The following is a 14,032-nucleotide window of genomic DNA, read 5'->3' on the forward strand; positions in this document are numbered from 1 at the left end:
GAAAATATTGCATGTTGCTCCTCCCCCCACCCCCCTAAAACAATTTAAGAAAAATTCAACCCAGTAATTATCTCAACAGTTCAATCCTTAAATCGATTAGCTTCCAAAAACCCCAAACCTATTATTTGGTTAACCACTTGATTAGCATCAAGAGTAGCATTGCATCTGATTGGCTTACAGCTGGTGTCGGCGAGCGGAGAATGGCAGCAGTCGTGTGAGGTGGTGCTGGAACCCAAGGCCAGGGTGACCTTGACCGTCATCTTCTGCCCCACGGCCGTCACGGGCTACTCCGGCAAACTCCTCCTCCGCAAGCAGGAGGGCCACCCCTCGAAGTACTCGGTAAGGTTTTACTGGCTGTTGAAATTGGGTGTTATAACTGTTGTTGCTATTACTGTTGTTGCTATTACTGTTGTTGTTACTGCTATTATTACTGTTGTTGTTGCTATTACTGTTGTTGCTATTACTGTTGTTGTTGCTATTACTGTTGTTGTTGCTATTACTGTTGTTGTTGCTATTACTGTTGTTGTTGCTATTACTGTTGTTGTTGCTATTACTGTTGTTGTTGCTATTACTGTTGTTGTTGTTGTTACTGTTGTTGTTGTTACTGTTGTTGTTGTTACTGTTGTTGTTGTTGTTACTGTTGTTGTTGTTGTTACTGTTGTTGTTGATATTACTGTTGTTGTTACTGTTGTTGTTGCTATTACTGTTGTTGTTGCTATTACTGTTGTTGTTGCTATTACTGTTGTTGTTGTTACTGTTGTTGTTACTGTTGTTGTAGTTGTTACTGTTGTTGCTATTACTGTTGTTGTTGATATTACTGTTGTTGTTGTTGTTACTGTTGTTGTTGCTATTACTGTTGTTGTTGCTATTACTGTTGTTGTTGCTATTACTGTTGTTGTTGCTATTACTGTTGTTGTTGTTGTTACTGTTGTTGTTACTGTTGTTGTTACTGTTAATGTGACAGTTGTTACCATTGTAGTTGTTTTAAAAGTTGTTACTGTTGTTTTGTTGTTACTGTTCTTGTAACTGTTCTTGTAGTTGTTACTGATGTTGTTGTTCTTATTCTAAATGGGGTGTGATACTTTTCTTGGGGCAGCTGTATCTGCTTTGACTCCTTGCTTTATCTAACTCTCAGTCTTCTACGGTGTCTAGTAGTTATATTGAAAATGTACGGATTAATTTCATCTCAAAATGCTGCTTTCCTTGCGTTTTCAGATTCCACTGGTGGGCTACGGTGGTTGCAGTGTGCTGGCGCTGTCCGGAGCCTGTCTGACCAACAGCGGTCATCGCTGGCTGGAGCTGGGTAGTCTCACTGCTGGACACAACATCATGCGCGAAATTGTGCTGACTAACTCCGGCGTCAGGGCCGCTTTTGTCAGGGCCTCTGCTTTCTTTGGTGAGTTTTGTGCAGCTGTTTGTCACCTCCCTCATGGGAGTGTGCAGCTTTAATCTGTTTGAAGTATACACTTTAAATCAATGTTATCAGCCCCCAAACTGTGTGGTTTCCCAGAAAATTGTCTTGCCTGTTAAAGTCTACTCTGAAGATATTGAAGTGTTAGTGTGCACAGGAAAACAAGAAACATTTGTCCATAATAATAACAATCCACAAACTGATGGACTGCTAACGTTCCAAAATTCAGAAAGAAAAAACAAGAATGGTAGGTTATTGGAATGTTTAATTTATGACAGATAAAAACATTTCAATCGCAGGTACGTTGACTCAATAGTGTACACTACATTGGGGTATGCACGTTAAAGATCCCACGATTGACAAAAGGGTCTTTCCTGGCAAAATTGTATAGGCGTAGATAAAAATGTCCACCAAAATACCCGTGTGACCTGGAATAATAGGCCGTGAAAGGTGGATGCAGCGCCTATAGGCTGTTGATCTACTGGCTGATGTGAATGCGTGATATATTGTGTAAAAATTTCCATCTCACACGGCATTAATAGGTAACATGCGCCTTGAGTCGCCTTGTGTGGTGAGATACGTGCGCGATATAAATCCTCGTAAATAAAATAAATAGTCTAACATGTACAGACAGACAAACACTGATGTTATAGTTAATAAACTTTGCTTAGAAAGCGGTGCTGTTCTCTGGCGAGAATGATCATTTTCTCCCTTGCCATTCTTCACTGTTATTTGCACAGTTTGGTGTGTCTGCTGTTAGGTTGTGTGTGTGCCTCTAACATGAAAACAATGAATCTTTGTGTGGTCAGACTTGATGTGCAAGCAGCCTGTACCCCCAGGGCGTGTTGCCGTGGAGCCCAACAACTTTGTGCTTGCTGCCGGATGCTCCACTGTGAGTGTTTGCCGTTATTTTCTCGCCTGTTTTCGGTGCCACACTCAACTCCGCCCTAGGCATTTGTGAGAATGCATGGGACTTGTAGCCGGCAGATGTTAAAGGAGAAGTGGGACTGGAATTTTTATTTTTTATTTTTTGCATTTTAAAATGATTTTGCTCAAAATTGGATGAGGCAGAGTACTAATGATAAGATGTAAGAAACAAGTTCTACATTGGATAGATTTAATTATTGATAAAAAAAAAATCTATGGTGCGTGTGCAGAAGGTGATGGTTGCCATGAGCCCGACTGAGCGTGAAACGACCTTGGTCAAAGACAGGAAGGAGGTGGTCGCTGTCATCCGCTTCCAGCACGGCGATGAGGTCATGCGCCAGAAGTACCAGAGGTCAGTGTTTCGCAAAACGCCAAAGTCAGGATGGTTTGTTGGCTATGACTTATTCAGTTGATGACAAAAAAGGAGAGCAGGGGGATTAAATTGATTACGGAAAGGAGAACACCAAGGTCACAAACATTTATTTGCTATCTTTTATTAAGTTGATTACTAAATGGAGAGCAGGGGGATTAAGTTAATTACGAAAAGGATAGCAGGAGGATTAAGTTGATTACGAACAGGAGAGCAGGGGGATTACGTTAACTACGAAAAGGAGAGCAGGGGAGAAGGAGAACGTTTTTGAAAACATTAGTCACAAAGATTTATTTGCTAAGATTTATTCAGTTGATTGCAGAAAGGAGAGCAGGGCAGAAGGAGAACTTTTTTTAAATCAGAAGTCACAAAGATTGTATTAACACGGATGTTGCATTTGTTTAGAGCGAGTGAGAGAGACGGGGCCGGTGAGCAGCACCTGTTGCATGCAGCCTTTAGGCAGCACTTCACCAACCAGACCCAGGATGCTGTCATCTTGGAAGGTGAGATTTGACATCAGGCTGATCGCGGCCTGGTGAATAAGATGCCGGCCTCCCATGCAGATGTTTGAGTATTTTCCTGGCAGCGCTGGGTGGGTTAGGGGTGGAGATTTTTCCGATCTCCCAGGTCAACTTATGTGCAGACCTGCTTAGTGCCTTACCTCCATTCAAGTGTACATGCAAACACAAAACCAAGTGCGCACAGAAGGATTTTTCAAGACAACTGTGATTTGATTGTAGATCAAGACCAAGATCTGGTTGAAGGAATATTAAAAACCAACAACCAACCAACGTAAACCTAGTGTTCTTTGTGCTGACTTTACTGCCTGTTATGCTGGTTGGCATGTGGGGGAGCAACGCAGGACCTCTACTTCTGTCTGTTTTGGTCTTTGTAGTTGTCAGTTTACCTGTTTCAGAAGTTGTTGCTTTTTTAAACCAGGATGGTGCTGTTTAGAGCAAGTAGTTTTGTAGTGTGTTCCTGGTGTGGGAATAGCTTGTGGAAGTCCTATCTGATAGACTTTGTCAGTGTGTTCCCGGTGTGGGAATAGCTTGTGGAAGTCCTATCTGATAGACTTTGTCAGTGTGTTCCCGGTGTGGGAATAGCTTGTGGAAGTCCTATCTGATAGACTTTGTCAGTGTGCTCCTGGTGTGGGAATAGCTTGTGGAAGTTCTATCTGATAGACTTTGTCAGTGTGTTCCCGGTGTGGGAATAGCTTGTGGAAGTCCTATCTGATAGACTTTGTCAGTGTGTTCCCGGTGTGGGAATAGCTTGTGGAAGTCCTATCTGATAGACTTTGTCAGTGTGTTCCCGGTGTGGGAATAGCTTGTGGAAGTCCTATCTGATAGACTTTGTCAGTGTGTTCCCGGTGTGGGAATAGCTTGTGGAAGTCCTATCTGATAGACTTTGTCAGTGTGTTCCCGGTGTGGGAATAGCTTGTGGAAGTCCTATCTGATAGACTTTGTCAGTGTGCTCCTGGTGTGGGAATAGCTTGTGGAAGTTCTATCTGATAGACTTTGTCAGTGTGTTCCCGGTGTGGGAATAGCTTGTGGAAGTCCTATCTGATAGACTTTGTCAGTGTGTTCCCGGTGTGGGAATAGCTTGTGGAAGTCCTATCTGATAGACTTTGTCAGTGTGTTCCTGGTGTGGGAATAGCTTGTGGAAGTCCTATCTGATAGACTTTGCCAGTGTGTTCCCGGTGTGAGAATAGCTTGTGGAAGTCCTATCTGATAGACTTTGTCAGTGTGTTCCCGGTGTGGGAATAGCTTGTGGAAGTCCTATCTGATAGACTTTGTCAGTGTGTTCCCGGTGTGGGAATAGCTTGTGGAAGTCCTATCTGATAGACTTTGTCAGTGTGTTCCCGGTGTGGGAATAGCTTGTGGAAGTCCTATCTGATAGACTTTGTCAGTGTGTTCCCGGTGTGGGAATAGCTTGTGGAAGTCCTATCTGATAGACTTTGTCAGTGTGTTCCCGGTGTGGGAATAGCTTGTGGAAGTCCTATCTGATAGACTTTGTCAGTGTGTTCCCGGTGTGGGAATAGCTTGTGGAAGTCCTATCTGGTAGACTTTGTCAATGTGTTCCCGGTGTGGGATTAGCTTGTGGAAGTCCTATCTGATAGACTTTGTCAGTGTGTTCCCGGTGTGGGAATAGCTTGTGGAGTTCCTATCTCATAGACTTTGTCAGTGCATTAAGCATTATCTTTTTTTCTCTTGTAAATTTCCTTGGGCGGGCGTAGTGATAAAGACATCGGCCTCCTAATCGGAAGGTCGTGAGTTCAAATCCCGGCCGCGGCCGCGTGGTTGGTTAAGGGTGAAGATTTTGTTGATCTCCCAGGTCACCTTTTGTGCACACCTGCTAGTGCCTTGTCCCCATTACTGTGTACACGCAGAAGAGAAGAAGAATCTCCTTAGAAGTTCCATCTGGTAGACTTTGTCACTGCTTCAGCATTATCTTTCTTCCTCATGTTTATTTCCTCAGGACAAGCCATTCCTGACAGTCCGAACGATGCATCAGCCTTCGTTCAGCACCTGAGCTCTAAGTGCGTGGCTCTGCTGGCAGAGCCCTCTCAGCCTGACGCTCGTACGTCGGCCATGTCTGTCAGCGCTGTCCTACAGACATCCTCACACACTGCCGACGTTTCTGCTGGACTTAAGAGGGAGAGGGCAAGGGACAGATCGTCTCATCAATTCAGGTCGGCCGTTTGTGTATGCGTGTGTGTGTGTTTGTCTCTCTTCCTCTCTTTGATCTCTCTCTCTCTCTCTCTCTCTCTCTCTCTCTCTCTCTCCTCTCTCTCTCTCTCTCTCTCTCTCTCTCTCTCTCTCTCTCTCTCTCTCTCTCTCTCTCTCTCTCTCTCTCTTTCAATACCTTTGATGGTTCTAGATTCAGTGTGTCGTTTCACATATTGGCATATTGATGCCTCAACTTGCTTGAGTGATCAAGTTAGTTTCTGAAATGTATGGGATTGCCTCTACAAACTGGCATTGTCTTAGCATCTCCACTACATGAATGAGCAACCCTTTAACACACACACCAGTTCCTCATCCCGTTTTAAAACCATAGTCTTTAAGATTTTCTGTTCATGACCTTTGTAAATTTAGCTTCCTTTCAAGACAACCATCTTTGTAAGACCTGATTTGTTGAGACTTTTGGAGGTCTGGAGAGGGGGGGTCCATTGCAGTACAAAGTTGTTTGCAATGGTGATCGTGTACTGACCACAATCTTGACCCTGGTCTGTTTTCAGGGAGGAAAACTCTCGCTTCGACTCGACCGGTCAGTTCCGCGTTCCAAGCGTACCTAAAACAGAGCCAGAAGAGTGGACGGTCAAGCCTGATTTCCTGTCCTTCACAGGTGGGTATTTATGGCAGTGTCAGTATGTCTGTTTTCTGTCCTTCACAGGTGGGTGTTTATGGCAGTGTCAGTATGTCTGTTTTCTGTCCTACACAGGTGGGTGTTTATGGCAGTGTCAGTATGTCTGTGTTTTCTGTCCTTCACAGGTGGGTGTTTATGGCAGTGTCAGTATGTCTGTGTTTTCTGTCCTTCACAGGTGGGTGTTTATGGCAGTGTCAGTATGTCTGTGTTTTCTGTTCTACACAGGTGGGTGTTTATGGCAGTGTCAGTATGTCTGTTTTCTGTCCTTCACAGGTGGGTGTTTAGGCACACACAAAAAATAGTCTGTTTACGGTAACCCGACCGACCCTATTTTTTTCGCGCGACCCTAGACTTTTTTGTGGCATTTGGGGAAAAAAAAATTTAAAAAAATAACGTAAAAATATGGTTTTTGGGGGGAAAAAAAAGAGAAAAATCCCGACCTACCGACCCTATTTTTTTGGCCTATGTTACCGTAAACAGACCTTTTTTTTTTTTTTTGCCTTATGGCAGTGTCAGTATGTCTGTGTTTTCTGTCCTACAGTCAAACCGGTCTATAACCACCACCCAAGGGGACCGACCAAAAGTGGTCCTTATAAATAGGTGGTCGCTATGGAAAGGTGACGGGCTCTGTCGCGGGGTGGTAAGACGTCGGCCTCCTAGTCGGGAGGTCGTGAGTTCGAATCCCGGTCGCTGCCGCCTGGTGGGTTAAGAGTGGAGATTTTTCCGATCTCCCAGGTCAACTTATGTGCAGACCTGCTAGTGACTTAACCCCCTTCGTGTGTACACGCAAGCACAAGACCAAGTGCGCACAGAAAAGATCCTGTAATCCATGTCAGAGTTCGGTGGGTTATAGAAACACGAAAATACCCAACATGCTTCCTCAGAAAGCGGCGTATGGCTGCCTAAATGGCGGGGTAAAAACGGTCATACACATAAAATTCCACTCGTGCAAAAAAACTCACGAGTGTACGTGGGAGTTTCAGCCCACAAACGCAGAAGAAGAAGAAGCTATAAAAAGGTGAAAGAAGAAAAATGTGTCTGGGGTACTTTGGAGTGGTCGTTTTGGGCAGGTGGTAAGGACATACACATCACAGTTAGTTGTTTGTCGCAAAGGCAGGTGAAAGCCAGTCAGCAGCATCCTGTTGCTTCACCTGCCTTTGAAAAGCTTGCCTGGATATTTTTTACCCTTACTCTGCCACGCCGTTTGAAAATCCTGACAGATTTATTTCCAGAAGACATCTTTAGAGTTTTGTTTGAAATTTGAACCAATCTGACTGAATGCATGGGTCACACCCAGTTAGGCACTTCTTGTGCACACAACCCCTGATCTCATAAAATCTGCGCTAAGATGTAGAAGTGAAGCACCAATGAGTTGTAAACCAGCTTGTTCTTTTGATGTTACCGTGTAGCGAGTATCTTACTGTAAACCAGCTTGTTCTTTTGATGTTACCGTGTAGCGAGTATCTTACTGTAAAGATAAAGATTTGTTGTTGTTTTTGATGTTACCTTGTACCGAGTATCTTACTGTAAAGATAAAGATTTGTTGTTGTTTTTGATGTTACCTTGTACCGAGTATCTTACTGTAAAGATAAAGATTTGTTGTTCTTTTGATTTTACCTTGTACCGAGTATCTTACTGTAAAGATAAAGATTTGTTGTTGTTTTTGATGTTACCTTGTACCGAGTATCTTACTGTAAAGATAAAGATTTGTTGTTGTTTTTGATGTTACCTTGTACCGAGTATCTTACTGTAAAGATAAAGATTTGTTGTTCTTTTGATTTTACCTTGTACCGAGTATCTTACTGTAAAGATAAAGATTTGTTGTTGTTTTTGATGTTACCTTGTACCGAGTATCTTACTGTAAAGATAAAGATTTGTTGTTGTTTTTGATGTTACCTTGTACCGAGTATCTTACTGTAAAGATAAAGATTTGTTGTTGTTTTTGATGTTACCTTGTACCGAGTATCTTACTGTAAAGATAAAGATTTGTTGTTGTTTTTGATGTTACCTTGTACCGAGTATCTTACTGTAAAGTCCCGCAGTGGGGCACTGCGGTTATGAAATTAAAAGCCCCTCCTGTTTTTGGAACCGCAGGAGCTTTCTAGTTTGCTGTTAGGTAGATTTTTGGTTCCTCTTTCCTGTCATGCTCTCTTTTTCTTCATGAATTCTTTTCTTTTTTCTGCCTTCTTGCTCATTCACCTGTATTTTTTCCAAAAATCTCTTCTCTTGCCGCTTGTCTCGCGATTCATGTATAGTTTAATCTGTTAGTGTTCTGATGTAAGTCCAGCAGTAGATAGGTTAAGCCTATTTTAACATACTGGAAACTGGTAATCTTCCAGTAGGTATTAATTTAGTTTTACTAAAGCCTGCTGGGACACAAGTAATGGGTTAGTGCATTTGTAAACAGGAATCGCTTGACAAGTGGCCCCCTTCATCCCCCCCTTCCTCGTCCTGATATGGCTCTGCGTAGTCGGCTGGACGTTAAGCAACAAATAAACAAACAAACAAACTGTAAAGATAAAGATTTGTTGTTGTTTTTGATGTTACCTTGTACCGAGTATCTTACTGTAAAGATAAAGATTTGTTGTTGTTTTTGATGTTACAGTTGGAGAAAACAACAGCAAGATGTTGCAGCTCATCAACTTTTCACGCCAGCCTCTCAGGTAAAATGTCTTCAGCCACCATCTTACCTGTATGTACTGTCATCTTACCTGTATGTACTGTGTTGCCTAATGCTGTTTGTTGTCAGAGTGAAAGCGAGCTTTTCAATATTTGAAAAAGCAACGAATGTAAATCTGGTACAACACAGCAAGCCATGAAGTATTTTGTTTATTCGACATACTGCACTTGTGTTTCTATTGCCCAAAACATCGGACAGTCAAGACGCCCAAATTGAAGACATGTCGGAGGGTTACTGAAGAACTGACAACATGAGCATGACAAACAAGGCTTTAGCCTTGAAAAAGAAAATGAAGATGTGAAAGTGGAGAAACCAAGCATTCCAAGTTATGTAATAGTTATATTATATGCTGTATGTTTTCAGAAGGTTAAAGATCAATGAACAACATGAGCTTCACAAATGAGGCTTTAGCTCTGGACACCAACAAAACGTTTAGCTGTGAAAATAAGAATTCCAACATTTTACTTTCACAGTCACCTGCAGGGGGATTTCAATGTACGAGAATTAAGCTACCAGGACTATGTTGATAACTTTCATCAAAAGTCATGGACACATTTATCAAATTGAAAGAAATGATGCCAGTGAAAAAGAGGAAGTTTTAATGATACTAATCTTTGTAACGTGCTGCTTGTTTCAGATATGAGTTGTCCTGGCCTCCTAGCTCAGTGGTTCCTGAGCCTCAGAAAGGTGAAATTCAGCCACGGTAAGATTACTTTTGTGGCAAATTCACTCAGACACAGTCAGAGGGAAGTACACAGTTTCAGCTTTTTTTTCTCTCCCTAAAACAGTTATGTTAGAGTTCTGAAAAAATAATGTCAATGAAATTGAAAAAAACCGGGCGAAGTAATGGTGAGTAACTTGCATATGCACCCTAACTGGTGATGACTGAATAACCCTTCTGTTGGAGTTGCAACCCTTGGCTGGTTTCATTGTCATATGCACTCTAACTGGTGATGACTGAATAGCCCTTCTGTTGGAGTTGCAACCCCTGGCTGTTTACATTGTCATATGCACTCTAACTGGTGATGACTGAATAACCCTTCTGTTGGAGTTGCAACCCTTGGCTGTTTACATTGTCATATGCACCCTAACTGGTGATGACTGAATAACCCTTCTGTTGGAGTTGCAACCCTTGGCTGTTTACATTGTCATATGCACCCTAACTGGTGATGACTGAATAACCCTTCTGTTGGAGTTGCAACCCCTGGCTGTTTACATTGTCATATGCACTCTAACTGGTGATGACTGAATAACCCTTCTGTTGGAGTTGCAACCCCTGGCTGTTTACATTGTCATATGCACCCTAACTGGTGATGACTGAATAACCCTTCTGTTGGAGTTGCAACCCTTGGCTGTTGTCATTGTCATATGCACTCTAACTGGTGATGACTGAATAACCCTTCTGTTGGAGTTGCAACCCCTGGCTGTTGTCATTGTCATATGCACTCTAACTGGTGATGACTGAATAACCCTTCTGTTGGAGTTGCAACCCCTGGCTGTTGTCATTGTCATATGCACCCTAACTGGTGATGACTGAATAACCCTTCTGTTGGAGTTGCAACCCTTGGCTGTTGTCATTGTCATATGCACCCTAACTGGTGATGACTGAATAACCCTTCTGTTGGAGTTGCAACCCTTGGCTGGTTTCATTGTCATAATTATGCACCCTAATTGCTGTCATATACACCTTAATTGTTGCTTGCGTCCTCTAACTAAAAGTTATACCCCATAGCTTAGCAGACTTAGGGCACGTCATTGTCATATACACTCTAATTGCGCTTTGGCCAGAGAGCACAACTCCAGATGCAAAACTGTTAGTGGGGAACTGTGGAAGACCTGCGCCGAACTTGCCAGTTCATAACCTCCTCAGGCCTAAGACTATGAGTGACACAACCGTTGAACACTGAAGAAGAAATTGCTTTGCTTTGGTATCTTTTTATTATTACATGAATTGGCTATGTGAGGTTGAACGTTGGACATATTTGCTCTGTCTTTCAGGAGCAGTACGGGGATTGAAGTGTGGCTGCACGTGGCGTGGCAGAAACGACTGGCAGATCTGCCCTGGAGGGGCGAGGTTGTCATCAGTTGCAGTGGACAGGACAAGGTCTCTTCTATTTTTATCAACATTTCTTTAGCTGTTTGTGTAATATGTATCTCATTAGTCTTTAGCTCCCCCGAAAGTGGAGTATGGCTGCCTAAATGGCGGGGTAAAAACATGAAAACAGGGGTGTGTTTCTATTTACAGCTTAGAGTGAAGTTCTTTTTTTTTCTTTCAAGGAAAAAAATATTACTAGTTGAATTTCTAGATGATTGCTTAAGTTGGACACAGGAGTTTATTTTCATCAGAAAACATGTTTCAGCAGGTTTGATAACTCCAACTTCAAGCAGGAAACTTCCCCTCTGAAAAAGTTTGGAAATAACTTTCGGGTTGTAAAAGAGTGAATATTCTTGCTAATATTGAGGCAAACTTTCCCAAATGACATTATAGACCAGTCGGTAGCCAGGGGTGTGTCTGAAACACATCAACAAGGAGCATGTGTGGAAAGTTTGCCTCACTAAAAGCAAGAGTATTCACTTTCTCACAACCCAAACAAACCCGACAGAGTTATTTCTGGAGTTGATCTGTTCAGTTCAACAGCTTCTAACAAACTGCTCTCTGCTGTTTTCAGAGTGTGCCAGTTCAACAGCTTCTAACAAACTGCTCTCTGCTGTTTTCAGAGTGTGCGAGTTCACATTGAGAACGTTCCCCAGTCTTCCCTGCTGGCCTTGTCTCCGCACAGTTCTCCGGTCTCTTTGTCCTCCATTTCCATACAGTCACCAAGGGATACGACCTTGACCTCCACAGGTCGCAGTCTGCAGCTGGCCGCCACCAGCATCCACTTTCCCAACGCCCAAGTCAATGGAGTGCATGGTGAGAGTCTGTGTGTGGATGTGTATGACTGTGTGTGTGTGGATGTGTATGGCTATGCGTGTCTGTGTGTGATCTAATACCTTCTTTCTCTGTCATAGGCAGTACTTGGGGGAGGGTGATGTTGGATTTGGTCTGTCGGTCAGCCATTCGAATTTGATTTGAGTCTGTATATGTGCGTGTGTGTGTTTTGAAAATCCCCTTCCTCCAAAGGTAGCATTAGGGGGGAGGGGCATCATGAGCAGTGGAAAATCAGGTCCCTGCCAGACTAGTTTGACACGACCTCATTTACATGATATCACCACGTGTGAATTGAACGATATTGTTATGACATTGTTGGTCTCTTTCAACAATATAGAATAACAGGTCGCGTAAGGCGAAATTACTACATTAAGTCAAGCTGTGGAACTCGCAGAATGAAACTGAGCGCACTGCATTTTTTCACAATGACCGTAGTTCGCCGCTTGTGCATAACGGAGTGAAACTGACGAGCCTGTTCAGCGCGGTAGTGATTTCGCTGTGCTGCATAGCACGCTTTTCTGTACCTTTCTTTGTTTTAACTTTCTGAGCGTGTTTTTAATCCAAACATATCATATCTATATGTTTTTGGAATCAGGAACCGACAAGGAATAAGATGAACTTGTTTTTAAATCGATTTCGGAAATTTAATTTTGATCATAATTTTTATATTTTTAATTTTTATAGCTTGTTTTTAATCCAAAATAACATATTTATATGTTTTTGGAATCAGGAAATGATGTAGAATAAGATGAACGTAAATTTGGATCGTTTTATATAAAAAATAAAAAAAATTATTTCAATTTTCAGATTTTTAATGACAAAAGTCATTAATTAATTTTTAAGCCACCAAGCTGAAATGTAATACCGAAGTCCGGCCTTCGTCGAAGATTGCTTTACAAAAATTTCAATCAATTTGATTGAAAAATGAGGGTGTGACAGTGCCGCCTCAACTTTTACAAAAAGCCGGATATGACGTCATCAAAAGTATTTATCGAAAAAAAGAAAAAAACGTCCGGGGATATCATTCCCAGGAACTCTCATGTCAAATTTCATAAAGATCGGTCCAGTAGTTTGGTCTGAATCGCTCTACACACACACACGCACAGACACACACACGCACAGACACACACACACACATACACCACGACCCTCGTCTCGATTCCCCCTCTATGTTAAAACATTTAGTCAAAACTTGACTAAATGTAAAATGTGTTAAAGTTTGAGGTAAATGTTTGTATTCATGTGCAGAGAGTGTGCTAGAACTGACCAACACCTCCATGGACCCTGTACACTGGAACATCTCTGCCTTCACTCCGGCCTACGTCAAGGGGTCGGACGAGACCAACACGGTTCAGAGGGTCGGGTACCAAGCGTTCACCATCAGCCCGACCAGTGCTGACCTTCTGCCACGCGAAACTGTCAAGGTGAGATTGGGCTTAGTTTGATGTGTGTCATACTGTGATAATGGTGGTAAGCCCATTGAAAAACCACGCAAATCTGGAAAAGGATGTGTTAAAATGCAGATTTTATTATCAGACATTAAGAACAACTCTGAGTAATGCAGGTGTTGAAATGTGGGTAAATTCGCAGACATTATGATTCTGAGAGAGCAGGTTTATCAACGGGGAATAACTTTATTCTCAAAGGTCTTCTTCTTCTTGCTTTCGCCGATCAAAGGTCTGATAAACCTGCTTTCTAAGACCTTTGAGAATAAAGTTATTAAGTTTTGATCGTTTATTTACTGAGAGGACACAGTTTGTTCATTTGCTCTAGTGTCTTAGACTTTGGTTGTTGATGTGTACGTGATTGTGTTTCCATTTATTTAAAGTTTGTTTGTTTTTAAATGTGTATTGTTGCTGTTATTAAGATTATTATATTTAAGATTGATTGTAAGGCGCTTAGAACTATTTTAGGATTTGCGCCCTGTAAATGCCCTTATTATTATGTTGCAGGTGCCTGTGAGGTTCTGCCCCAGGACGAAAGGCACGTTCAACCAGCACTGGGAGCTGGAGCACCACCCGCTGCCATCCCGCCGTGTCTCCATGCAGGACAAGGTCACCACCAAGATATCCTTCACTGCTGAGGTAACTTGTGGGGGAGGGCTGAAAGAGTTTGATTGAGTGATTTGTCTTCTCTGTGTGTCTGATTGTGAGTGTGTACATGTATGTGTCTGTGTGTAAAGATATTGTTCACTGAATGTATTGTTCACTAAAGATATTTTTCACTGAAGGTATTGTTCACTATTGAGGTATCCAAAACGGGAGGGAGAAGATGGGTTTTGTGTGTATGGGGACAATATCACCACAGAGATATCTCAGCGCTGAGGTAACCCCTGTGTTGGGAGTAAGA

General features: G+C 42.4%; 1 protein-coding gene across 2 annotated transcripts in view; it reads left to right on the forward strand.

Annotated features, from left to right (window-relative positions):
• The window catches only part of LOC138960319 (centrosomal protein of 192 kDa-like), a 70,015-nt gene that overhangs the window by 44,912 nt on the left and 11,071 nt on the right, over window positions 1-14,032 (forward strand). For both annotated transcript variants that reach the window (XM_070332171.1, XM_070332181.1), the window contains 13 exons: window positions 181-339; window positions 1,216-1,396; window positions 2,221-2,303; window positions 2,569-2,690; window positions 3,114-3,211; window positions 5,184-5,397; window positions 5,947-6,053; window positions 8,680-8,737; window positions 9,392-9,457; window positions 10,753-10,858; window positions 11,473-11,665; window positions 12,932-13,107; window positions 13,636-13,767. In XM_070332171.1, coding sequence (XP_070188272.1) covers window positions 181-339; window positions 1,216-1,396; window positions 2,221-2,303; window positions 2,569-2,690; window positions 3,114-3,211; window positions 5,184-5,397; window positions 5,947-6,053; window positions 8,680-8,737; window positions 9,392-9,457; window positions 10,753-10,858; window positions 11,473-11,665; window positions 12,932-13,107; window positions 13,636-13,767 — 1,695 coding nt within the window. The remainder of the gene's footprint in view (window positions 1-180; window positions 340-1,215; window positions 1,397-2,220; window positions 2,304-2,568; window positions 2,691-3,113; window positions 3,212-5,183; window positions 5,398-5,946; window positions 6,054-8,679; window positions 8,738-9,391; window positions 9,458-10,752; window positions 10,859-11,472; window positions 11,666-12,931; window positions 13,108-13,635; window positions 13,768-14,032) is intronic.

The sequence above is a fragment of the Littorina saxatilis genome, linkage group LG1 (assembly GCF_037325665.1).
Source record: "Littorina saxatilis isolate snail1 linkage group LG1, US_GU_Lsax_2.0, whole genome shotgun sequence".
In the NCBI taxonomy this organism is placed as follows: domain Eukaryota; kingdom Metazoa; phylum Mollusca; class Gastropoda; order Littorinimorpha; family Littorinidae; genus Littorina; species Littorina saxatilis.